This window comes from Mirounga angustirostris, unplaced genomic scaffold, assembly GCF_029215605.1.
Source record: "Mirounga angustirostris isolate CCGP_5_RB_7025 unplaced genomic scaffold, mMirAng1.0.hap1 SCAF_8, whole genome shotgun sequence".
NCBI classification, from domain to species: Eukaryota; Metazoa; Chordata; class Mammalia; order Carnivora; family Phocidae; genus Mirounga; species Mirounga angustirostris.
Window position 1 is genome coordinate 35,638,260 of NW_026991716.1, and position 24,187 is coordinate 35,662,446.

General features: G+C 52.1%; 1 protein-coding gene across 2 annotated transcripts in view; it reads right to left on the minus strand.

Annotated features, from left to right (window-relative positions):
• Window positions 1-6,681: 6,681 nt before the first annotated feature.
• KIF6 (kinesin family member 6) overlaps window positions 6,682-24,187 on the minus strand; it is a 442,506-nt gene continuing 425,000 nt past the window's right edge. Inside the window, exons 20-22 of one of the 2 annotated variants that reach the window (XM_064597574.1) lie at window positions 18,901-18,990; window positions 17,171-17,277; window positions 6,682-12,389 (exon numbers count right to left, since the gene is read on the minus strand). In XM_064597574.1, coding sequence (XP_064453644.1) covers window positions 12,379-12,389; window positions 17,171-17,277; window positions 18,901-18,990 — 208 coding nt within the window. In that variant the 3' untranslated portion in view covers window positions 6,682-12,378. Of the gene's footprint in view, window positions 12,390-16,972; window positions 17,278-18,900; window positions 18,991-24,187 lie in introns of those variants that run through there. The other variant, XM_064597573.1, reaches the window with a different exon arrangement.

Consider the following 24,187-nt stretch of genomic DNA (forward strand, 5'->3'; position numbering starts at 1 on the left):
TTATGGGAGGAGAGGTGGGAAGCGCCCGGGGCCCGCGCCCAGCCTCCTGCCCGCCTCGCCCTCCTCGTCCTCCTCAGCACAGGTGTCTGGAGGCCGGAGAGTCTGTTTGAACAGTGCAGCTCAGCTTGGCTGCACTAAGTGCCTCCAGTGCAAACAGGCCTGCCACCCCCAACCAGCCTTTTTTTTTTCCACCATGGAGAGCGCAGGTCAGTGGCACAGACCCCTCAAAGAGACCTATGGGGTCCTCCGGAGGTCATTTTGTCCTGCCCTCTGCCTCTAGGTTGGATGGGTGTTTCTAGACCAAACCAGATGCTTCCCCCTCGTTTTGCCCAGGCCTGAAGGGCTGCCCTCCACAGCCCCCAGTTTTTCACCTATGATGCTTCAGACCCCCAAGCTGGGAAGAAAGCAGGATGGGGGTGGTGCAGTCGGTTGAGCATCTGACTCTTGGTTTCAGCTCAGGTCATGATCTCAGGGTCCTGGGATGGAGCTCCCTGTCGGGCTCCCCACTCAGCCTAGAGTCTGCTTGGGATTCTGTCCTTCTCTCCCCCTCTGCCCCTCCCCACTCATGTTGTCTCTCTCTCTCTAAAATAAATAAATAAATAAATAAATAAATAAAATCTTACAAAAAAATAAATCAGGATGGGTGTGAATATGCCTTGTGCCCAGTTGCTCTGGCTACAGAATGGGGCTGGGAGGATTGACCTGCCTCCTGGGGGACCCTGAGGATAAGTAAACTGGGTGACAAATCAGGGCAAAGCAAATAGACACATAGTAGTCTCGATCGGGAGCGGTACTGGGGTTGATGCTCCTAATCGGACACATTTGTTTCATAGCTTTTGCTGATAGTTTTCTGTGCTTGAAATCCTTTAGCAGGTTCCCTTCAGAGGATACTATATTGGCGAGACGTATGTGTGAATAAAAAAGAAACTAAAAGTATATCCTGGCCTGAGATGTTCACAGTGGCTCACTCAGCGGAGTGGAATCTAGGGTGTTTTCTTCTCTTTCTCTTCTTGGCTTGTGTGTGTATTTGCAATAGCTTTATTGAGATATAATTCACATACCATACCATTCCCACTTTTATTTATTTATTTTTTAGAAGATTTTATTATTTATTCCAGAGAGAGAGAGCACAAGCAGAGGAGAAGGGCAGACGGAGAGGAAGAAGCAGGCTCCCCACTGAGCAGGGAGCCCGATGTGGGACTCAATCCCGGGACCCAAGGATCACGACGCGAGCCAAAGGCAGACGCTCAACCGACTGAGCCACCCAGGTGCCCTTCTTTCACACTTTTAAAGTATACAATTGAATGGTTTTTAGTATGTTGAGAATCATGCAACTATCTCCACAGTCCCCTACCCCCATTTAGCTATCATCCCCCTCTCCACCCAACCTGCCCCCTCAGCCTCTGGCAACCATCAGTCTGCTTTCTGTCTCTGGACATTTCGTAGAAATGCAGTCAGACTCTATGTGGACTTTTGCATCTGGCCTCTTGGTGTAATGTTTTCAAGGTTCACCCATACTATGGCATGTGTCATCCATACTATGGCATGTGTCTCAGTACTCCATCCTTCTTTAAAGCTGTGTCCTATTTCATTGTATGGATACAGCAGTGTTTTATTTATCCATTTATCAGTTGATAGATATTTGGGTTATTTCTACTTCTCGGCTATTATGAATAATGCTGCCAGGAATACTCATGGACAAGTTTTTGTGAGGATGTATGTTTTCGTGTCTCTAGGAGTGGAGTGCTGGTCATGCGGTCACCCTAGCTTTTTGAAAAGTGCCAGACTTTTTCCCAAAGCGGCCGCATCGTTGTACATTTGCACCGACAGTGTGTGAGGATCCAAGTTTTCTGTGATGAGCTGGGGCAGTGGACAACATGGGCCTCCTGCCCACATCCTTTCCCTCCTTCCTGGCTAAGAGAGCCCTACTAGTGTACATGGCAGCTCCAGGCAGTGGAGCTTGATTGTTCTAACCCGTCATGATTATCCTGCTCCCCAGGCTCTTAGCCGGGGTCCTCGGGAGCAGCCCCAAGAGGACGATTTTTATATGAGCAGCGGACTAGGGGAAGACTGGTGAGAATGTGGGGCAGGCGGGGCCACGCACGGGACCATAGTCCCAGCTCCGCCTGGTTCCTGGAGAGCCCCGGTGGGGAATGCACACCCTGCGAGTCCCAGGTAGAGGCAGGGAGCCGGGCTTTCATAATCCCACACCGGCTGGATGTTGAGGTGTCTCTTGCTCTGCACACCAGCAGGCAGAACGGCTCCAGTGGCCTGTTCAGTCTGCTGGAGTCCCAGGTCATTGGCAGGCCAGGCATTGGAAGCAAAAAACACCTTAAAGAGGAGAAGAGGGGCACAGAAATGGGGGGGATCAGAGGGTCCCTTGCACCCACTTCTTTGGCTCCCTTGCAGCTGGGGCGGCCATGTGACCCAGTTCTAGCCAGTTAGATGCGTGCAGAGCCCACCGTGGAGGTGTGGGGTAAAGCTGCTCTGTTCCCACAAAGGGCTCAGCTGCAGCCAGCCCCACCGCTCCCCACACAGAGGACCGGCCCTGCCGAGCCACCTCGTGCCCTTGAGGGAGCGGTCCAGAGTGTTGCAAAGGCGCTCAGCCAGTTCCTGCACACGCCCATCTCTAGATTTCAAAAATGTTAGAAACATAAACCCTGTTCTTTCAAGCCACTGTTAGGCATCCTGTTACTCCCCAACGGCTACACAAGTTTTTGCCATTGCTGTTGTTGTTTTCATTGTTCAAGGCTTATTTGAGTTGGGAGGAATAGGAACACACTCCAATCATCTTAAGTAATTGAAACAATTTGTGGTCAGAACCCAGGAGCCGCCAGCCTTCTGGAGCAACCGAGCCTGTGTCTTCACTCCTGACCGTTAACAGGCTCCGTCCCCTCTCCACACGGGCAGCCCCTCCACTCATCTCTCTGCTCGGAATTTGGCTCCAGGCCGCCCCCCTCATCTCATCAGCGTCAGCTGCTGGGTCCTCTTCTTCTTTCTCTTGGTACTTCTTGCCTCGGGTCCTCTGTGGTGAGGCCAAGTGTCCCAGGGCCCCTTTTCACGCAGGCCACCTCACAGGTATCTGGCCGTCCTTGCGTCGGGCACCACCTTCAGCTTCTCTGCCCCTGCACACGGACAGGTGTCACTTGGAAAGGGCTATGGGGAGGCAGAGATGGTGGCCTGCATGTCCAGCACGAGGGAGGGGAAGAGAAAGAGATTGTAGAAAGCAAAAGCCAAGGGGGAGAATTTTACCATTTCAAGTACGAGGGTGATCAGGAGAGTGGGAGCATCATAGGTTCTTAATCTGCTCTGAGGCCCAAACCAGGATAAGAAGTCACAGGGACCCGAGGTGCAGGCAGGATGTGGAGGCTGCACATGGGGACATCCCAGTGCTGTAACCAGGGCCAAGGGCAGGCTGTGGTGTCCTCTGTGTCCTCCAAAGCACCTCATCCTTCCCGGGGTTTGGGTGGGGCCTGGCCTGGGCGTGGCAGCTGCCTTCTCTGTGATCCTGCTGGTTCGGGGTTCCCCGAAGCCACCTGGGGATCTCAAGCTGTCCTGTACGAGGCTCTTCTACACCCAGAGGTTTCCCGGACAGCACCGGGCTGGGCTGTGGAGGAGGAAGGAAGCGTCAAGACTCACAAGACTCACCCTCGACTGGTTCTTCTTTATGGTCTGGAGAGATGGGATGACGGGGCCTCCATCTTATCATTACAGACTTGCTAATAATGCCTGGCTTTAAGCTAGGCTTGTAGCTACACTTCAAGACCATGTAATAATCAAATCCTATTTTATTGCCCTAGAGAAGCTCAACATGTGAAGAGTTCTCTTATGTGTCATTTAGAAAGCTCATCCATGGATGTCTGGGGGATCTCAGGCATGTCTTAGCAATCTCTGTAGCCCGAGTGTCCTCAACGGGTCTGGACACCATCCACAGGTAATGGTAGTGGTTCTAAGGTGGAAGGAAATGAAGGGGAAGAGCGTGGACTACCTGTGTGGGAGAAAGGGGTGGGTGCAGGGAGCCAGAGGTAGGTCTCTGATGTGTTGGGCTGGAGGGAGGGCTGAATCAGCCCTCACTGGAGGCCCCTCTCCCCTCCTCCTGCAGCCTCATGTCCTGGGCAGGTTCACCGGGGACAAGACACTCCATTCGCTTGCAGCCTACCTACTGAGAACCTCCTGTGTGCCAGCAACCTTGTCCCCCCCTTGCCCGGTTGCTCGCTCTCCCCTTCTCATGCTCCTTCCTCTGCTTGCACCCCCTGCCCCGTGTCCTGTTCTCATGCTCACTTTTCACAGACACCCAGAGACCTGACTGGAATTTAGATAGAGTCCTTCTTGGGAGCACTTCCAGTTTAATGGGGGGTCCTTATGAAAACCTCAAGGCCACAGGGCCAAAGGGTGGTTAATGTAATGGCAGAACTGGTGGATGGGGGTCAAGTAAAGAGGCCCTCAAGACCCCGTGCACCACACAGGCAGTCCTCTTTCTCTCTCCCTGCACTGATTCAGCACACGCTCGTTGAGCCCTCTGTGCTGGGACCTGTTTCAGCCACTCCTTCTGTCAGCTGAGGCCCCCTTAGGTCCAGTTTAGGGGAGAACTTACATGACTGTGGGCACCTCCCCTGGCCCTCAAGCACTCCCTCTCCCTGCCCGACACGTCCCCATGTGGGCACACGCCACTGTGAGGGATGGATGGACACAGGGCATGATTTCTAATTCCTTTCAGGGAATTATTGCTGCTAATGGGCAGAGCCAATTCGTGCTCCCCAAGTGGGGAGGGCAAAATCAATTAATGGAGAGTCAAACCTGGCCAGGCCTGGTGGCAGAGTGTGGCCTGACATCCGGCAGTGATAAGGGACTTTCTGAGGCTGAACTAATAAGGAGACCGGAGGAAAAAGAAGAAAAACAAAACCCCTCTCAGATCAATTTCATGTACAATGGGCAGAGAATGCAGGGTAAACAGAGCAGCTGGGCCAGGGGCCCCTTTCCATCTGAATGAGCCCCGAGATAAGGAAAAGGACAGGCCGCCACCCCGCCAACCAACATCGGCATTCGCTCAGGGAGTCACTCGATAGGCAGATATCCGCACGAGTGAAAAAGGGCACGTTCCAAACCGGAACTGGAGGGAGAAGATAAGGCCCACCTGCCCCAGGGACGTCCCCTGTGGGGAAAAGGGCGAACAGAGGGAAAGAGCCCTGGTTTCAGACGCCGCCTCCCTGCGCCCACCGGATTGGCGGCAACACGGGGCCAGAGTGGCAGGACAGGTCCTGTGTGTGGTCATCCAGGCTCCTGGATGTCCCCCACGGTGAGGGGTGTGGGAGAGCGTCCTCTGGGGGGGCAGGGGAGGTGGAGGTTCGTGTGGGGCTTTGCCCTCATGGCCAGAGAGTGTGATCGCTGGGAAGGTCCAGCCCAACGGCATGGCCCGCAGAGAGGAGGGAGAAAGCTGAGGGGTGATTTGAGGGAAAGGCTTAAAACAAACAAACACACCTGGTATTGACCTTGTTCAGATTTTCCATTGTGTTTTTTTGTAGCAGCAGGATTCCTTTCTCACACGAAATCTTTCCCTGTGCCTCTCAGTATGTGGCACTGTGGAGAGCAGGGCTCTGGTTGAAGTTGGGGATGGGGCTCCCACTTTTACCGCCTCGAGGGCTTGATTGCAAGAGCCCCCCAACTCGTGACTTTGAAATAGATGCCCTTGTTCACATTGGGCTCACTTCAGAGCAGACCCTGAGGCAAAATCTGGATGTGCGAGCGGTTCATGGGGGAAGTGATCCTAGGAGATGATCCCAGGAGCATGGGGAGGAGAGACGGGGGGGGGGGGGGGGCAGTCAATACAAGGTGAGTTATCGAACAGGTGACCGCTGTGGGCAGCTGGGGCTCAGCCCCGCGGGGGAGCTCTGGGACACTGTGTGGGACACACTTCAGAGTTGACCCACAGGGAGGAGAGGCAGCTGAGAGTGTTTATCCACCAGCCCCTCCCCCTCAGTAGTTGGATTGTTCCAGGAGAGGCTAACTCCCGCACTGCTGGGCTGCCCTGCATATGTGCCGAGAGTGCCCTCGTGACCAAAGAGAACCTTTGGGTAGAGACAGACAGGTACTTGAGATGAAGCTATTGGTGGGAATGGGGACTGTTCACGTGACCTCCAAGTGGGCCGGGGGACACTGCCAGTGTCTGTCAGACTCTTAATTCTCTACCCCTTTTTCTGAGTCATTATAGTTGTACATCCTGCAGGACAATAGCTCATCTGTGGAACAGAATGAAGGAGTCATTCAGCTTGTCAGACAAATGCCCTTGGGAGACGACGGAAGTGGGAAGATCATGCCTCTCTCTCTCTCGAAGGCCACTAAATTTGAATAAGCCTCCATCAGATACCCCATATGAAAGAAGCCCTCCCACCCCCCGCAAAAGAAGCCCCTATGTCTCCTTCTGTCTGTCTACTATGGAAAAACCCAGAGCTGTAAGATGCAATGAAGCAAAAGCAGAAATGAGCCTGGGAAGACATGGACCAGGGTGTGGATGTGGGGTGTTGACCAAGGTATGGTCCATCTTGGCTGCAGGGATGAGTGGAGCCTCCCCAGGGCCTGAGAGACGTAGCGAATGGAGGAACTGAGAGTACGGAAAAGGCCAGGCCTGCTCCTCTCTATAGAAGCAATTCGATAAAAATTATGTCAAATTCATGAGTCCATGTGAGGTATAATAATTTATTGGTGAAGATTTAGAATGTAGCAGAGAACAGGTACTCATGGATTTGTTTGTTGTCCATTCAGTGCATGTGAAGATTCTTTGTTCTACGTGAGAGTCACTCAAGTGAGCAGGTCAGCACCATTCGAGTGGCCCAGTCTTGAGCAATGTCATGAGTGGAATGCTCAGGTCAGTGGAATGATCTGCTCACCAGGCTGTTCTCCTGGAACCAAGGATTGACCAAGGGGCCCCAGCACAACTCCATAGGCATGAATCCTGGAGTACTCTTGGGGCATCTGGTCAACCACCCCATGCAAGAATAACCTGAAGAGGGGCACCTCGGTGGCTCAATCGGTTAAGCATCTGCCTTCAGCTCAGGTCATGATCCCAGGGTCCTGGGATCAAGCCCCTCATTGGGTTCCCTGCTCTGAGGGGAGCTTGCTTCTCCCTCTCCCTCTGCAGCTCCCCCTGCTTGTGTTCTCTCTGTAAAATAAATAAATCTTAAAAAAAAAAAAAAAAAAAAAAAAAGAATAACCTGAAGGGAGGAAAGGGAATGAGACCCACATGGGCCCAGTTGATGACACTGTTGGCCATGGCAGGTCCCAGCGCTGGAGGGAGGTTTAGAAACTTTCCAGCAAGGCATTTTAAAGTGTCTGAGGCATGGCTGAGGGCATCTCCTTGCCTGGCTCTAAGGAGAGTCATGGAAAAGGCCAACCCAAAAGATACTTCAGAGGAGAGATGACATTAGTATCTCACACATGGGACAGGGAGTGCAGGGGGCATGGGGCTGGTCTGGGGAAGTGCTGCCTTCTCAAGACAAGGAGTTGAGCAAAGTGAGAGGGAGACATCCCTCACCAGCTTTCTGCTTGCTGGTTGCTCTGAGTTCCCCCTCAATGTGCATAACATGGGCTCAGCCCTGCTCGCTGGCACTTGGCCATGGAAACTCAAATAGAGCAGTTAACCCTAATAAAGTTTGCCACCTCTTCCCTAGCCCTGACAGAAGCATCCAGGGCCATAGCCAGGGGCCACCTGCCATACCGGAGATGGAACCTGTGTTAAAGGAAATGCTATTTCTCCTTCCACATTTTACATGGACATTTTCACCTTCTAACATTCACAGCCAACTTTTCCACACCTCCTCTGCCTGGTTGCCCTGGCAAACCCCTGGACACATATCATGAGATACTCTCTCCCTCCATATTCTTCAATGACTCAGATCCCCCAAGTCCCCCTATTTGCCATGCTCCACCTTCCTAATTGTTGGCTCAGCCCCAGGCTTCTTCACATCATCGAACCCCTGACCTGGCATTCTAGTCCTGAGCTGCATCTCCCACCTTTCTCTCGGTACTCTGCCCCAGCTCTCACACTCTGACCCATCTTGATGGTGAGTCCAGGCCCATCCTATCCCACCCCAACTCCATCTTAGCTCAGATTCCCTTGTTTAATTGCTGTCTGTCTCCCTAATTAGAATGTAAGTTCTAAGAGGGCTGGCACTTTCTCTGTCCTGGTCACCTCTGAGCCATTGGAACTTAGCACAGTGGATGGCACATCCTTGTTAAAAGAATGACCAGATGATTGAGTCATGTTTACATTTAAGGAATGACAAGGGGCATCTTTCTCCCTATATTTTAAACATACACCCATTGCATTAAAAAAAAAAAAGTCCTTGTCTATTAATTCAATCATCTGTGTCATTCCTGGGTCTGTTTCTAATTCTTTCGATTGGTTTTTCTCCTACGGGCCATATTTTCCTGCCTCTTTGAATGCTTGGTCATTTTTTTACTGGGTGCCACTTCTACATTGTTAGGTGTTAGGGTTTTTTTTTTTAATTCCTTTAAATATTTTTTAAAAAAAGATTTATTTATTTGAGAGAGAGAGAGAGCAAGAGAGAGAGTGCATGATTGGGGGGCAGGCAGAGGGACAGGGAGAGAGAAACTTTAGCAGACTCCTTCTTTGCTGAGCTTGGAGCCCGACGTGGGGCTTGACCTCACAACTCTGAGATCATGACCTGAGCTGAATCCAAGAGTCAGAGACTTAACCAACTGTGCCACCCAGGGATCCTTTACATATTTTTGAGCTTTGTTTGGAAACTCACTGAAAACAGTTTGCCTCTCTTGAGGCCTACTTTTTAGATTGTGTTAGGCAGGACCAGAAGAGCTTTGATCTATGGCTAATTTGGCCCCACTTCCGTGGCAGTACCTTTACTTGATTTCTGTTCAAGGACTCTTTTGTGAGAAGGCTTCTCCACTGTGGCTGTTGGGAGCATGAACTATTCCCAACCCTGTGTTATTTCTGGAAATGGTTCCACCTGCTCCTTTCTGGTGGTTCTTTCCCCAGCCCTGACTGATTTCCTCCCCACCGTGCACTGCCCAGCTGTGAGCTGAAGACTTGAGAGTCTCCACAGTACCCTCTGGAGATCTTTGGAGTCTGTCCACTCTCTCTGTCTGCAGCTTGCTCATCCCTTGTACTTCACCTTGCCAGTGGAAGCCACCTTGGCCTCCCTGGACCCCTGGTACCAGTTCCTCGACTCAGGAAACCACTAGGTGCCCCATGGTGGCCTTCTCCTGGACTGAGGCCCAAGCCCTGCATGAAGTTAAGTTCCGCAATCTTGGGCTCACTTCACTTGTTTCACTTCTCTTGGCGGTTGGTGTCCTGTACTGCCTTCTTCCATTGTTTTATACATTTTGTCTAGTTTTCAGTTATTTCAAGCAGGAGGGTAAATCAGGTCCCTATTGCTCTATCATGGTCATAAGTGGTGTCCTACTTTTTCATACACAGCTTACTCTCAAGTGCATTTCACTGGGAGCATGGGAGAAAAGAGTGAACTTTGAGAAATTCTGCATCTAGCCATCTACCCTTTCTGGGTTTCAATATCTGTATCTGTTAGCCATTTCTACAATTAATGCTCCCTAACAGATCACCCCAAGTCTCAGTGCCTTATATGGGGTCTTTGGGTCAGCCAGGGTTCAGCTGATCTGAGCTGAGCTTGACAGGGAAGCTCTGCTCCAAGCTACAGGTCCTGGGCTTGGCTCCAGGCTATAGGCTGGGCTTAGATATGCTCTCTGTATGTTCTGGGATGGAGGCTGAAGGGGCAGCACCTATCCCAGGCATGTTCTTCTCAAGGCAGATCCCTGGAGTGCAAAGAGGCAAGCCCGAGCATGCAAGGCTTGCATCATGTCTGCTAACATCCCATGGAGTAGGGCAAGTCACAGGACCAAGCCCAAATTTAAGGGGTAGGAAAGTATACCCTGCCACCATGAGGCCATGGCAAAGCTTTGGATGTATAATTTTATTACAGAGGGTAAAGTCTTAAGACTGGCTATTTGATCTACCATAGTTTCTTTATCTGCTTCCTAAATCCCTTTTAGCAAGATCTGAGCAAGCCCTCCTCCTAACATCTAGACCACCCTCCTTCTCCTCACATCCCTGTCAAGTGAATAGCAGAGCAAATTGAATTCTAGTAGGGATTGGGCTGGAGTCACCGGCCAGGCTACTTTCCAGAAGACGTCTTGGAAAGCTCCAGTTTGGCCTGGAGTGAACTCAGATGCTCCACTGAGCTCAGGGTTGCTGGACAGTCTTTCCAGAGCCTTGCATCCATTTCTCCCTTTTAGAGGCCAGTGAACTTTGGAGAAGATGCACTGTGCTCAAGCATGTGTCCATGTCCAAAGCCCAGCTTCCATTGAGAGGGGACCTTTGGAGAGGCGGCTCCCTCTCCAGTGGCTGCATACACTTTGTATATGACTCCCTGCGGGACACCATGACCCAGCTGTCTGTTTTTCTCTCTTCTTTTCTCTCTGCTCTAGGAGGTGGGTTCACACCCTGCATGGGGCCATACCACACATCTCTGTCAATAAGGCCTTTGGATCCTGGAGATAAGTTCTCAGCAGGAGATCTAAAGTCAATAGACTCTAACCAGCTCTAGAGGGCTGAAGGCACTCAGGTGTGCTAGGTACACTGAGGCTGTCTCTGAGGAGCTCTGGTCAACTCCATGCTGCCTTCAGCGCTCTTGAGAGCGTGTGTCTGTTTGCTACGTGTCAGCCCTGTGGACTTGGGGAGGCTTCTAGGATCAGGCTGGAAGGGCTCTGTTTGATCTTCCTGGGTTCTATAGACTTTATGGAGGACTTACTATGTGCCACAGAACCATGAGGGACCGGGTCGACCAGAGAGACTGGACTCTGCCTTGATGGGCCTCAGTCACAGAGCCAGAGTAAAGGCGTGGGACAGATGTGAGCCCGAGAGTAGGAGATCTGGGTTCTGACTCTGCCACTCATTAATTGTAGGATTATTTATTCAGTACGAACTTGTGCTGGGAACACGGCGGTGAGCAAGACCTATAGGTCTTTGTTGTCATGGAGCTTTTAGTCTCAGGGAGGGGTGGCAGGCCATAAAAAAATAAGCAAATAAAGAAAGATAATATGTCATGTAGTGATGGGGAAAATGAAACAGAGAAATGGGGGTGGCTCTAGTTGGGGGGTTAGGGAAAACCCCCCAAAGCTCTTAGAAGCCAGTCCCTCCTCTCTGTTTCAGGTTTCTAATATTATCAATAGGGGTGTGGATTAGAGGGGCTCTATGGGCAGACTGGCTCTAAAATGTGATCATCTACCTTCTCTCACATGATCCTTTTACCCAGTCCTGGCAAGGGGAGAAATTAAGCCAATTATATGTATTTTCTCTCTGCTCTTTCTGTGGTGGCAGGTCCTGTATTTACAGGACAGAGATAGTGGGAGTGGTAGACGGACACTTTTATTCACTTAGCTTCATCGCAGTGCCAATCCTCTCCCCACTCCACACCCCTCCCCTCCTACAGCTGGTTTGGGACCTTGCTGATGCTGCCCTTACGCAGGCCAGGTGGCAGTTCTCCAAGGGCCTCCTGAGGGCTGGCCCACCCTCCTCTGGGTCTCTATCCTGCAGCCAGGCCCTGGAGTGCTGAAAAGGCTCACGGAGGCAAGCCCCCAGCAGCTCTGTTTCCTTGGTAGGAGTGGAAGGTTTTAGCCTCAATCCTTGCCCAAGTGGCTCGGTGAGGGTGGGAGGCCCCAGCTGCCTATACTGCCCCCTCTCAAGCTCTCTGCAGGGCTCCCGGGAGCCATCTCCTGCTCTCGGGTGCAGCGATGTCCTTGGACCCTGATGGAAATATAGCTGATTCGGGTGCTGTCTATGGGTCATCCGGGCTGTAAGGGTGATAGTGGAAGGTTTGGTTTGGGAGATCAGGACTGGCCATCAAGATGCTTTGTATTCAGCTGCTTTATCTTGGGCTCTGACACCCTGTCCTGCCTGGCTTGCCCCAGCTATTCCTGGGCTCCTACACCTGGCTGGTAGTTAGCTAAAAATAATGGGTTATCATTTCTCCCATATTCTACCAGCACGAGCTTCCCCTGCCACTACATTCTGATGGTACTGTTTCATAATGTCCCGGGTTTGTAATCGACCATGGGAAGCAGCACCATAAGAGTGAGCAGAAGCCCCTGTCCCACCCCTGGCACCCTGGCATTGTCTCCAGCACCCACAGCAAGGATGGCACCCTAAGCCCTAGCCCCAGCCTCGCCGGCAGCCTTCAGGACACCATCCTTAGGGAAACACAGCCCCTTCTATTGGAGCCAAAATCACTAGTTGCTCTCAGCAGACCGCAGATCACGTCTGAAGCCAGGATGAGTGAGAAAAGGTGCCTTCCTTCATCCGTACTCTGTTCCTGCAGCCACGATGGACACCTACTGGAAACCTGAAAGGAGACGGGATGTTCTTGGTTAGGCTGTGCACGGGGGCACCGATTTCTCCCCAGATGGAAGGGCGCGGGGCATGGGGAGGAGGCTGCAAGCCACTCTCCTCAGCTCTGAAGTGGTGCGCCTCTCAGTGCCCCAACTCCCAGGTGCTGCCTTTATTCCCCCAGCTCTGCAGGATGATGCCTCCTTTGCCCTCTGCAAAAGCTTGATCTCCCTGAGCCAGGAACCGTACTCATGGTCCAACCGCACGGTTTTCACAGACACCCCTGCTAAATTCTCCAAGAGATTCTCTTTTTGCTTTTTGCTCCTGATATTCATTATATTCCAGGGTGGCTCTTTTTTTTTTTTTTAAGATTTTATTTATTTATTTGACAAGAGAGAGACACAGCGAGAGAGGGAACACAAGCAGGGGGAGTGGGAGAAGGAGAAGCAGGCTTCCCGCTGAACAGGGAACCCAATGTGGGGCTCGATCCCAGGACCCTGGGACCATGACCTGAGCTGAAGGCGGACGCTTAACTACTGAGCCACCCAGGTGACATCCCAGGATGGCTCTTTCTGACCACATGGCTGGACACGGAGAAAGGTTCTCTGGACTAAGAACCAGGGCCCCTGAATTCTAGCCAGGACAGTCCCCAACCCGTGGTGTGGCTGGGCAAATCATGTTTGTTCTCTGGGCCTCCTCCTGAACATCCAGATCCATGGAGCAGATGAGGTTCCCAGAAGAAGAAAGGTAACTAGCATGGCTCCTTGCTTCTCAAAGTGCGAGTCAGCAGCCCTTGCATCCCCAGGAAACTTGTTAAGAAGTGCAGAATCTTGGCCCCCAACCCAGACTTCCTGGACCAGAATCTACGTTTTAACAAAACCCCTACATTTACTGGCACATTAGCACGTGAGGAGTGGTGTGAGTGACAAGCAGTTAATTTGCTTGAAGTCTGGCTATCATAATAGGAGCCAGAGGGCCCCACAGACACAGGCTTCAACCCCAGATAAAAGGGGCCATTTCTGGACCCGCTGAGCCCCCGTGATGTGGTGGTGGAGCCGTCAGTCTGTAGGGCATTTTGTGACTGTAGGTTCCCAGACTGGGGGGTATTGCTGCAGAGCAATCCTGGAGAGGAAATCACTCCTCACTGTGTTGGGCAAGCTCTCACCACTGAGGCCAGTTCCCCCAATAACGGCTCCCTGGTGCTTGGCTGCTTAGAGGGGACTTCTATGGATGTTATCTCAGGAGGGGTTGGCCACCCCGAGGGGGGTGAAATCTGAACTTGAGAGATGTGTGAGGTGAGCTGCCCAAGATCATATAGGGCCGAGGGCAAGGGAGCCCTGGGTTTGGGCTGCCTCCCTCCCAGTTCTGGGTTCTTTCCATTTCACTGGGACAGATCCTGCACAAAGGAGAGCTGGAGGGTTTCTCGGGGTGCGGATGGAGGAGTTGGGGTGGCAGGGGGCTCTGAGGCACTTGGCAGAGCCTCTTCCTGGCACCAACCAGAGAAGAGGGCGTGGTGGTCATGGGGGTCACACCGAGGTTCCTGTCCGCAGGCAAAAAGTTCCAAACTCAGGGATTAGGAAGATTTTTTTTTTTTTTTTAAAGCACTCTAGAAAGGGGTTAACCTCATTTTCTCAGATTTTAAAGCCATCCTCGGCAGTTAGAACCAGCAGATTTGACACCATGGATGACAAACACCCTGTATGGGGGATATATACCTGTCCACACGTGCCCCTGGCAGGGATTTAAACATTCCACAGCTTTTCCATGATCCTAAATCAACTAGGTTCATCCTGGCCCTTGGTGAACTGCAAGAGCTGGCGGGCGAGGCGTCTGTTCAATCACCCTCTCTGGGTTCCTGCTCCCAGGCTGATAGTCACAAATTCCCCATAATGAGCCCTCCTGAAGAAGCCCGGACAGACAGCGCCACTAAATTAAGAGCGGAGGGAGCCCAGGGCAGGGGAGAGAAGTGTTTGCTTTGGCTGGGGAAGGTGCCTGGGGCCCGGCCTGCATGTTTGCCTGATGCGGAGGCCTGATAAGGGGGCTGCGTAGAAAGTGCTGCGTGGTGGGGCCTGGCCATCTGCCGCCCGTGTCGGAGAGGCTGCACCTGCTGGCCCTTCGGCCCTGACCTGGAGGAACAGGACCCCCTGTCACCCTTCTTCAGCTTCCTTTGCAGCCTCATGGTCACTAAGAACCCAAGATTACTTTTTTTTCCCCCTTAAGAATAAAAATTGAACCCTTGAACTTTTGTTTTGATGAATTACTTCCAGGCTGCTATTTGTTTGGAGAACAAAGTTCCCCAGCTGCAGGGAGGGTGGAGGCCAAGAGACAAACACCCGACCGACCACAGAGCGGCTTTTCAAGACAGTGTGGCCACGCAGAAAGAGTGCAGAAAAGCTGGGTTATCCTGGCTCTGCCATTCAACTGTTGCGTGCCTCAGTTTCCCCACCTGTCAAAAGGGGGATCAGACTCTAGGCTCTGTACACTAAGAGCGCCCGCCTTTCAGCACAGCTTTCTGTACCATCTGGGCACTGGGTTAGCAGGAAGACACCATCCTGACATAGACCTTGGGTTTATGCCTCTTCTTCTCTGAGAGGGTTGGAAATAGTGTCTTTATTATGCGGGCAAAAGCTCAGTAAACATAACTTAAAAATGTTGCTTATGTGGACTTCTTGAGGGGATGAATGATGTTTGATTTCTGTGCATTTGTTCCAGGGGAGGGGAATCTCCCAGCTCCAAATGCCAACCGCTCACTCCACTTAAGTCTGTGAGAACACGTCTGTGTAACCCCTGCTTCTCCTTAGCCTCAGCCTCCTCCCAGCTCAGCCCCTGGGACAGCTGGCCCCACTCCCCATCTCTGCTCTCCTTCTTTTCTTTCCTCAACCACTGCAATGGGCCTTTCGTCCTCCCGCCCCCCCCACCCCCCGCCTACAGGGCACTTGTCCAGCCCACCGTGACGGGTGAGTGGCCAGTGGGCAGCGTCCCGTTCGTGCTTCCTCAGCCTCCAGCAGCCCTGGGCTCTAGTGGCCCGTCTCCGCTGGACCACGTTCTCCTGCAGGCCTGCCTGAGGCCACGCTCACTCCCCTGCTGGCCCTTCTCTCGCCCTGGCCAAACCTTCTCTGTAGCTTTGGTTGGATCTTCCCGCTCACCTCCAAACGTCAGAGTGCCCCAGCGGTCTGTGTCAGCGATTAGAATAACCCTATTTGCTCTCTTCGACAGGGATTTCACACAGGGCATGGTGCTATAGTCCACCCAGACTCGTGTTCAAGGGCCTGCTTATCTCCTCTGGGGTCTCAGGGGGCTTCTGAAACTTCGGATGGGCCAACTGGAACTCTGAATTCCCCCAGTAACTTCTGTCTGGGGTCCACGCCTCCCTGCCTTTCTGCCGATGGCATCCCCACCCGGTTAGCTGCTAGAGCGGGTGCCCACCAGCCCTCCTGGCTCTCCTCTCCTTCACGACTCACGTCCAACCTGCTGCTGGGGCCAGGCTACCCTCACCCCTTGCCTGGACCTCCCCAGGAGCCGCATAACTGCTATTCCTGGGCCCCTGCAGCCTCGGCTGTGTACAGGGGTCGGAGTAAGCTTGCCAAAGCCCCAGTCAGACCACATCACGCCATGGCTTAAATTCTTCAGGGAGCCTTCACTTCTTGGCTAGAAGCCAAGCCCCTTACCCTCGCCCACAAGGCCTGTTGAGCTGGCTCCTGCTCTCTAGCTCAGCACCTCAAGTGATCTTCCCTATTTGTTGGTGTCCTCTCTTTTTTCAACAAGGAAATGGAGGAGAGAAGGCGAGCTATGTGTCACCTCAGGCTGGTGGCAGAGCCTATCTCAGGTCTCAGAGAGACCTCGCAGTGGTGCTGCTCCCCGAGAGCGAACAGTGGGCTGGCTGGCATCTCGGCAAGCGCGCCTGCCCGCTGTCGGTGCGCATGACGTGCCAAGGCCGGCCTTTGCCTGCGACGCTCCACCCATGTGCGAACCTCCTAGTGTCTGAACTGCAGAGAGCTGGCCATGAAAATGAATGTGGGCCTCTCGGGGCAGGTGTCACTCCTGATAGGATCCAAGTCTGCCATTTTATCCATCACGGGGAAGCAGTGCCCGGTCCTCTGCTAGCCTTTGGCTTACTGGAATGAGGTTAAAAGTACGGATGGGCTCAGGGGTCCTGGGTCTCATCCCTGGGGGTCTCTGGGGAGAGGGAGGCAGGAGAAGAGAAGGCCTGTCCACAGCCAGGCAGCAGCTGCCAAGAGGAAGATGGGGGGAAGCGGGTGACAAAGGCCAGGAAGGGCCTTTTCGTTCTCTTCCTGTTGTCTGACACACCACAAGTATTTCTTCTTCAACTGTTAATGGTGTCCTCAGGCCTGAGCCTGTAGATGGTGATTATGTCTACAACTCATTGGTAAGAACCAGGCTCCAACAGGAGAATGATAATTCTAGCCAGGGACTCACGCCACCAAATCATCACTCAGCCCCTTCCTGTATGGAAAAGGCTGAACAGAGGTGAGCTGGCTTTGGGGACAGAGAACACAAGGAGCCGAAGATCTGGAAGAGGGAAGGAAGCTTTGCCAAGCAGGGTGGGAACACCTGGGCCCGCACCCCTTTGAGCCTGTCTTGGTGTTTGTGATGCTGCCTCTTGGAGCTTTTTCCTGGAGGAAGCAGATGCTAGGCATGTGTGAGGTGACCACAGGGTCAGTCCTGTGGTTTCAGGAATATGCAGGACGCTTCCGACTTCCTTCTCAGCTCACTCTGGGCTTTCCCCTCCCTCACCCAAGGGTTGGTGAGCAGAGCCCTGGAGGAAGGTGCACTTACATTTCTTCTGCAGAATGCTCTGTCTGGCCTTAATGAATGCCAGTATGTCCGAGTCCGTCTGGCTGTCCCCGGTGAGAGGGACAGATGATGCTGGCCTCTCAGGGATGCTGAGGACAACCACAAGTCACACATCACTGCACCTTACATTTGGACTCCATGCTTACCTTTCCAAAGTGCTTTCTGTGTTCAGAGAACGGATCTCACCCAGGAGGCTGTGGGACCACAGTCTGCCTCCTCACCCCTGCACCGTATCTGGGCAGAAGCCACAGAAATCCTTTCACCTGCAAACGTGTCATGTCCTCTCTTAACCCTAACCCTAACCCTACCTTAACCCCTAACCCTAACCCTAAACCTTAAGCCCATTAGTGGCTTCTCGCATCACTCTTGGAATGAAACTCAAACTCTCGTCTTGTGTGATCTGGCCCCTGGTGTACCATGCTCCAGCCACCCTGCCCTTCTTTCTGTTATTCTGTTACTCAATGACATGAGTTCCTTCTGGCCTCAGGACCTTTGCTTTAGCTGTCTCCTTTTCCTGGACTGCTCTTCTCCAAGACCTTTGCATAGTTGATTATGCCTTGTCTCAGCACCTTTCCCATCCCTCCCAACTCCTGCCCGCACCAAGGCTATTCCACCTGGGGCCTGACTGTCTCCTTCAGCACCCAACTTAGATGGCATATCCTGAAGGACATCTCCCCTGTGCGTCCCCATACCCTACCATGGCTTAGTTGCTCCTGGGGCAGATAACTGTTCTCTCCTCTCTTTATAAAAACATGATATTTAGCTGAATATGTTACCAAGGCTGGAAAAAAAAAATACTACATTTCCAAGCCTCCTTTGCAGCTACGTGCAATCAGGTGACCAGGTTCCAGCCAATGAGATTGGTAAGAAGTGTGGAATTTCCAAGAAATCCCCTTAAAAAAGGAAGAATGCACATGTGCCTTTCTCCCTCCTCTTTTTCCATCCAATAAATCACCCCTAAAGAAAATTCAAAGCAGTGCCCTCCTGGCTTGCCAAGTGCACCCCTCATCCTGTCACTCCACACAGAAGGTGACAGTGTCCACTGTCTCAGAAGGCAGTGAGGACAGGACATAATAAAGGGCTGCTCATGATCACAAGTAATGGTTTGTGTTGGCATCCAGCTGCAATCGAGGAGAAGTGCTCCCATGGGGCAGCACGGAGCTGTTCCTTCTGTTTGGGCTCTGGGAGGGGAATGGCTGGACCTCACCTTCGACAGCTTGGGAGGTGTGTAGGTGAAGAAGGGTGCTCAAGAGTTCTAGTCGGGGGCATAAAGAGCACTGCTGGGGAGAGGCCTTGTCAGCTTTGTTCAGTCTGCAGTGAATGGTGCCCAGGGCCTGAGGCTAGGCTTGTTAACTCTCTATCCTTCTCTGCCTTGGGACCCTGTGGTGGGACTAGTGGGCCATGTTGGAACGGTCCATGGGCCAGCTCTTCTTTCCTTTAATGGCCCTGGGTACATCTATTTACAAGGAGACTTGAAGCAAGTCTGCCTGCATGGGGCCCTGGGAGAAAACCTCCCAGCTTTGGGACTCAGCATCTGTGAGAGACTCCAGGGTATTCCTAGGGTACCGGGGCGGGGGGTGGAGGCTAGCCCTGAGCTCTGTGCAGCTACCAGACAAGGGGCTCGCAGGATGTGGGACAAGAGAACTGGCAATTTTGACCTATTCCACCATGGCAGGGGCTGCCACAGGCATCAGAGGGAGGAGAAGACAGACCTGCCTTCCAGGGGGGCTCTGGTGCTGTCATGCTCCCGGCTCTGTGGGGTGGGGTAAGGCGAGGGCAAGATTTTCCTGGCGTTCACTTCGCTGCAAAAGAACAAAGAAAAAAGGAAAAGGAGTGGGAGGAGATTTACAGAAAAGAAATTTAGGTTTATATTTAGGAGCTGTACAGATTGAATGTGTGTGTCCCCCCAAATTCATATGTGGAAGCCCTGCCCCACAGTGTGATGTATTTGGAGGGGAAGCCATTGGGAGGTAATCAGGTTTTGATGAGGTCATTGGGGTGGGGCCCCCATGAGGGGATTGGTGCCCTTACAAGAAGAGGAAGAGAGATCAGAGCTCGCCACCATGTGAGGACACAGGGAGAAACTCATCTGCAAGCCGAGAAGAGGGTCCTTGCCAGCAACTGATTTTGTTGGACCTCGACTGGGAATTCCAGCCTCAGAACTGTGAGAAATAAACTCCTAATGTTTAAGCCAGCTCGTCTATGGTATTTTGTTATGGCAGCCTGAGCTGACTACGAGAGGAGCCAGGAATCCTGTGTCGTGGTTGGTGTTGTGGTCAGCTCAGGCTGCTATCACAGAACGCCCTAGACCGGTGGCTCACAACAGGAATTTGTTTCTCACAGTTCTAGAGGCTGGGAGTTGGAGACCAGGGTATAGCGTGGTCATGTTCTCACACCAGTCCTCTTCCAGCTGACTGCCAAATTCTTCCTGTGTTCTCACAGGCTGGAAAGAAGGTGAGCTAGCTCTCTGCCTCTTCTTACGAAGGTGCTAATCCCCTTCATGAGGGCTCCATCCTCGTGACTTAAAGACCTACCTCCAAATGCCATCACATTTGGCATTAGGTTTCAACAAATGAATTTTTAGAGGACACATTAAGTCCATCACATTCTACCCTGCCCCCTCCCACACCATCGTCAAATTCATGTCCTTCTCACGTGCAAAATACATTCCTTCCATCTCACCAGCCCCCAAAGCCTTAACTTGTCCCAGCATCAACTCTAAAGTCCAAAGTCCTGTCTAAATCAGATATAGGTGAGACTAGAAGTCGAATCACCCTGAGATGGAATTCCTCACCAGCTGTGAGCCTGGGAAACCAGACAAGTTATGTGCTTCCAAAATACCATGGTGGACAGTGTAGGTTAGACATTCCCATTCCACAAGGGAAAAAGAGGAAAGAAGGAAGGGGTGATGAGTCCCAAGCAGGTCCGAAACCTAGCAGTGCAAACTCCATGAGATCTTAAGGCTTGAAAATAATCCTCTCTGGTCCAATGTTCTTGCCCTCTGGACTCACTGGGGTGATGGTCCCATCTTCTGGATCCACTGAGTAAAGGGCCTGCTGGGATCTGCAGGGCAGGGGTTGTGCCCTCATGGTTTTGCAGGGAGGCCCTGCCCCACAGCTTTGGGTAGAGGCTGTTTGGTCTGTTGAAAGCAAGACAATGCCCCCCCACTTTTGAAATGGAGGAGGCAGCCGGGATGACCTCTCAATTGCCTTTGGGGTCATTCTTCCTTTAACTTGGAAGAACAGTGCACGCTCGCAGCAGAATAGCTGACATTTATAGACACCGTCTACTCACCAGGTCCTAGAAAGTGCTCTGCAAACATCATGCCATTTCCTCCTGTCAATAGCCTCATTATCCTCATTACACAGGTGAGACAATGGAGGCTTAGGGAGGTTAAAGAAATTCTAAACATTACCAGCTGGCTAAGGGCAGAATCTGAATCTGATCCATGACTCTGTGAGGGGTCAGAATCCGTGCTCTCAGCCATGATACTTTAAAGATTTTATTTATTTATTTACTTGAGAGAGAGAGAGAGAGAGAGAAACAGCATGAGAGCGGAGAGGGTCAGAGGGAGAAGCAGGCTCCCTGCTGAGCTGGGAGCCCGATGTGGGACTCGATCCCAGGACTCCGGGATCATGACCTGAGCTGAAGGCAGTCGCTTAACCAACTGAGCCACCCAGGTGCCCTCTCAGCCATGATACTTTATCAACCAGACTCGGCTGGAGATGCATGGCTCACCTCTGGCCACACCGACTGACGAGCCCCTGATCCCAAGTGACAAGTCAGACCCAACAGCTCAGGCAGGTGCATTTTTGCCCATTTAACTAGGCTGCCTGATGTGTGCGCCTTGCCTTGGATTCCTGGTTGCAAACAGCAGAACCCAACAGTGCCCCTTGGGAGATGAAGAGGCCAACACTGTCCCAGGATGCCAGTGACAGGCTGGGGTTCTCTCCCTTGCTTTGGAATGGTCCTGCCTAGGCACCATATCAGGCTGGAAGAGACCTAAAAGGTCACCTGGTCGGAACCTTCCTTTACAGATGGGGACACTCAGGCTGAGAGGTGGGCTAGGGTTAGGCAGGCGCGCCGGCTTTGCCTAGCCTGCACCATCCATCTGAGGCACTCCATAGGCCCAACAACCTGCTGCCCTACCCATGAATACAGCCCCTTCCCCCGTTCCAGCCTTCTGCCCTCTCCCATCTCAGCCAGCTGCAGGGCCTCTTTCCCTGGGCCTGCCTCCACAGGTTTGAGACTGTGGGTCAAACAAACAGGTAAGGAAATCAGAGCCTGGGAATCCCCCCATCCTCATGCCTATTTCCCTGCATCCCAGAGACTGCACTGGCTAGTTGGTGGGTGGGTGGCGGGGGGAGCATCTGTGCTGTCTGGTTAGGGATGCTGTAGAACCAGAGGCAGCCACAAGGTGGCAGGCTCTGCATGCTTTTCTTTGGAGAACGGTGGTCAATGATCAGGGCTCCTTCTGAATGGTTCCTGGTGCAGGCCTCCAGAAGGGAAGGAGAAAGGGCCTTCCATTCTGTAGGAGCTTTGATTACACCAGGTTCAAGTCAGTTTTGAAACTGTAGCAAGTCTTGCAAGATCAGGTCACTGGCACTCGAATGGCTCATTAACTCAGTGGATTTCCAGTGGATTCCCAGTGGCTCCTTGACTAAGATTCCAGGGAGCATCCACAGGTACAAACAGTTGAGGGTTGGCAGTGGGTGGCAGAGGGGCAGAGATGGACATGGACAGGGCAGAAAGGTGTCGTGATCAGCACCGTGGAAAGATGGGGGTATCCAGCATATTGCTGCAACCGTGCAGGAGGATGGCACAATGTGAAAGCTTGGGGCTCCTGAGGAAGATGATTCCCCCAGTTTCAAAGCTGCTAGAGTGCCCGTGGATGCCACAGCTCAGTTTCTGAACTGTTAGGATCACAACACAAATTACTTTTGTCTGCTTTCCTGACCAATCAGCCTTGCACATTGCATTCATTTCTCATGTTGACGTGCCTTCTGGAGAAAGAACACACCAGCCATCAGAACTATCTTTTTCTTAATAAGGGTTAATGAGTAGTATTAATAAAAGGCCTCCTGGGTTGCCAATCAGAGTGTTGTGAATTTAGTGTGATCAGCCCGCAGGCCATCCCTGAGGAAGTGATTCGATCAGGTTTCTTCCAGAACCTGAGGAGCAGAGGACTAGCCCCAGGCCTGCAGTGAGTCCATCCAGAGCAGCCACTCTGGAGCTCGGGGGAAAAAGCCAGTGGACTCTGGCTTTCTCACCCCTGCAGTTCCTTCCATGGCACTGGCACATTTATCTGCTCATGGAATGATAGTGTCAGAGGGACCTAGATGTATCTTGAAGATGAGATGAGGAAATCCACAAGGAGGGAGCTGCCTTGCCCAAGAGTCTGCTGCTTGAAAGAACTAAAATGAGGATTTGTTTCAGACATCCTTTGTGAAAGTCTAAACTGAGGGGACTCCTTGCAGGTAACCCATGGTGATGTGATGCATACCTCTGAAATCCACTGCTCAGAGCTTCAGGGTTAAGGGTCTCTTTCAATTGAAATACCTAAGGAATGTTCAGGAATGCCATGGTGCCACTTCTCACACCAGTGGGTGCTGGGAGGGGAGCATGATTCTTATAGTGGTTCCCCAAGAAGATTCTAAGAGGCCCTGTGCAGTGGCTGGTTCTTAGCCTTTTCCATGCTGGGCACCCTTTTGCAAAAGCTGACAGGTAAAGTCTGGTGGCAGAGGGGACAAATGGACAAGCAATATGGAGAGGCAGGCTTGGCTGATGGAGAGCATGGGAGAGGGGCATGATGCCTAGGGAGGGAGACAAATAAAAAAGAAGGAGAAAGGGAATGGAGGGTGGGGATAAAGATGAGCAGAGCAAGAGAGTGGGAGAAAGGGATGGGGAAGAATGGAGTGCAGGAGTGAAGCAAGAGAGGAGAGGAAGCAGGGAGAGGGCAGGGGGGAGGGAAGTAGGAAGAAAGAAAGCACCACCACTCAGCCTGGAGCCTGAAGTTCAGGATTATCAACTACAGCGATAAAAACATCCCTTTTCCTTTCTGGGCCTCAGTTAGTTAAATGAGGGGATGGAATTCAGGGCTTCTCAGCAGAAGTGGTGGGGGCAAATAGCAGGGAGTTCTGGTTTTCCAGTCAGATGTTGGCTTTGTAGGCAAGTGTAGATTTGCTTTTTGAGAATCCTGGCCCCTTGGAAAAATCAGGCTGTGGACACATTGAAAGAGGGGAGGTCCCAAGCAGGAGGACCTGGCATTTGGTAGAATATAAAGAAAGCAAAGTTGTATAAAATAGCACAGAATATGGGCTGGAAAATGACCACCTCCTACTAAGCAAGAGAATATACATGTGCTCCTCAAGGGCAGTCACTGATGTGAGGAGTGAGCAGAGTAGCTGGGCACTGACAGGTTCCAAGCCTGCCTTACCACTGATTAGCTGGGAGACCCTGAGCAAGTTAATTGACCTCTCAGAGTCCGAGTGTTCTCATCTGTAAAGCAGGGACAATGATTGTATGCTGCACATTTGCTCAGTGCTTGGCCTACAAGGCCCAGGAGAAGAAAAGAGAAGAAAGAAAGAGAAGAAGTAAAAAGAAGTAAGAGAAGAAAGCTAAAGCTGTCTCCTTGGGGAATTTAAAGACACCAACAACTCATACTCCACTGCTGGATATTGGCAGAGAATGTCTGAGAAGCCATGATGACGTGGGACAGTGTGCCTTTCCCACCTCGTCCCTGCTAGAGTCCTGTAAGCTCTTTTCTGCCAGCATTATAAAGCACGTGGCAGGTGATTTCTCGGTCAGAGGTAGAGCCCTACGCCTCTCCCTTTCCAGTCTCCAGCAGGGAACTTTTCCTCTCACCTATTGGAAACCTTCTGACTATAATTTTGGGAATCCAAACTGCTGCATGGAGGGAATTTAGGGGTGCCAAACACTCACAGTTGAGGTGTCTTAGCAAATACCATTCAGGATGCTTGGTTATCTCTGCCGAGGGTT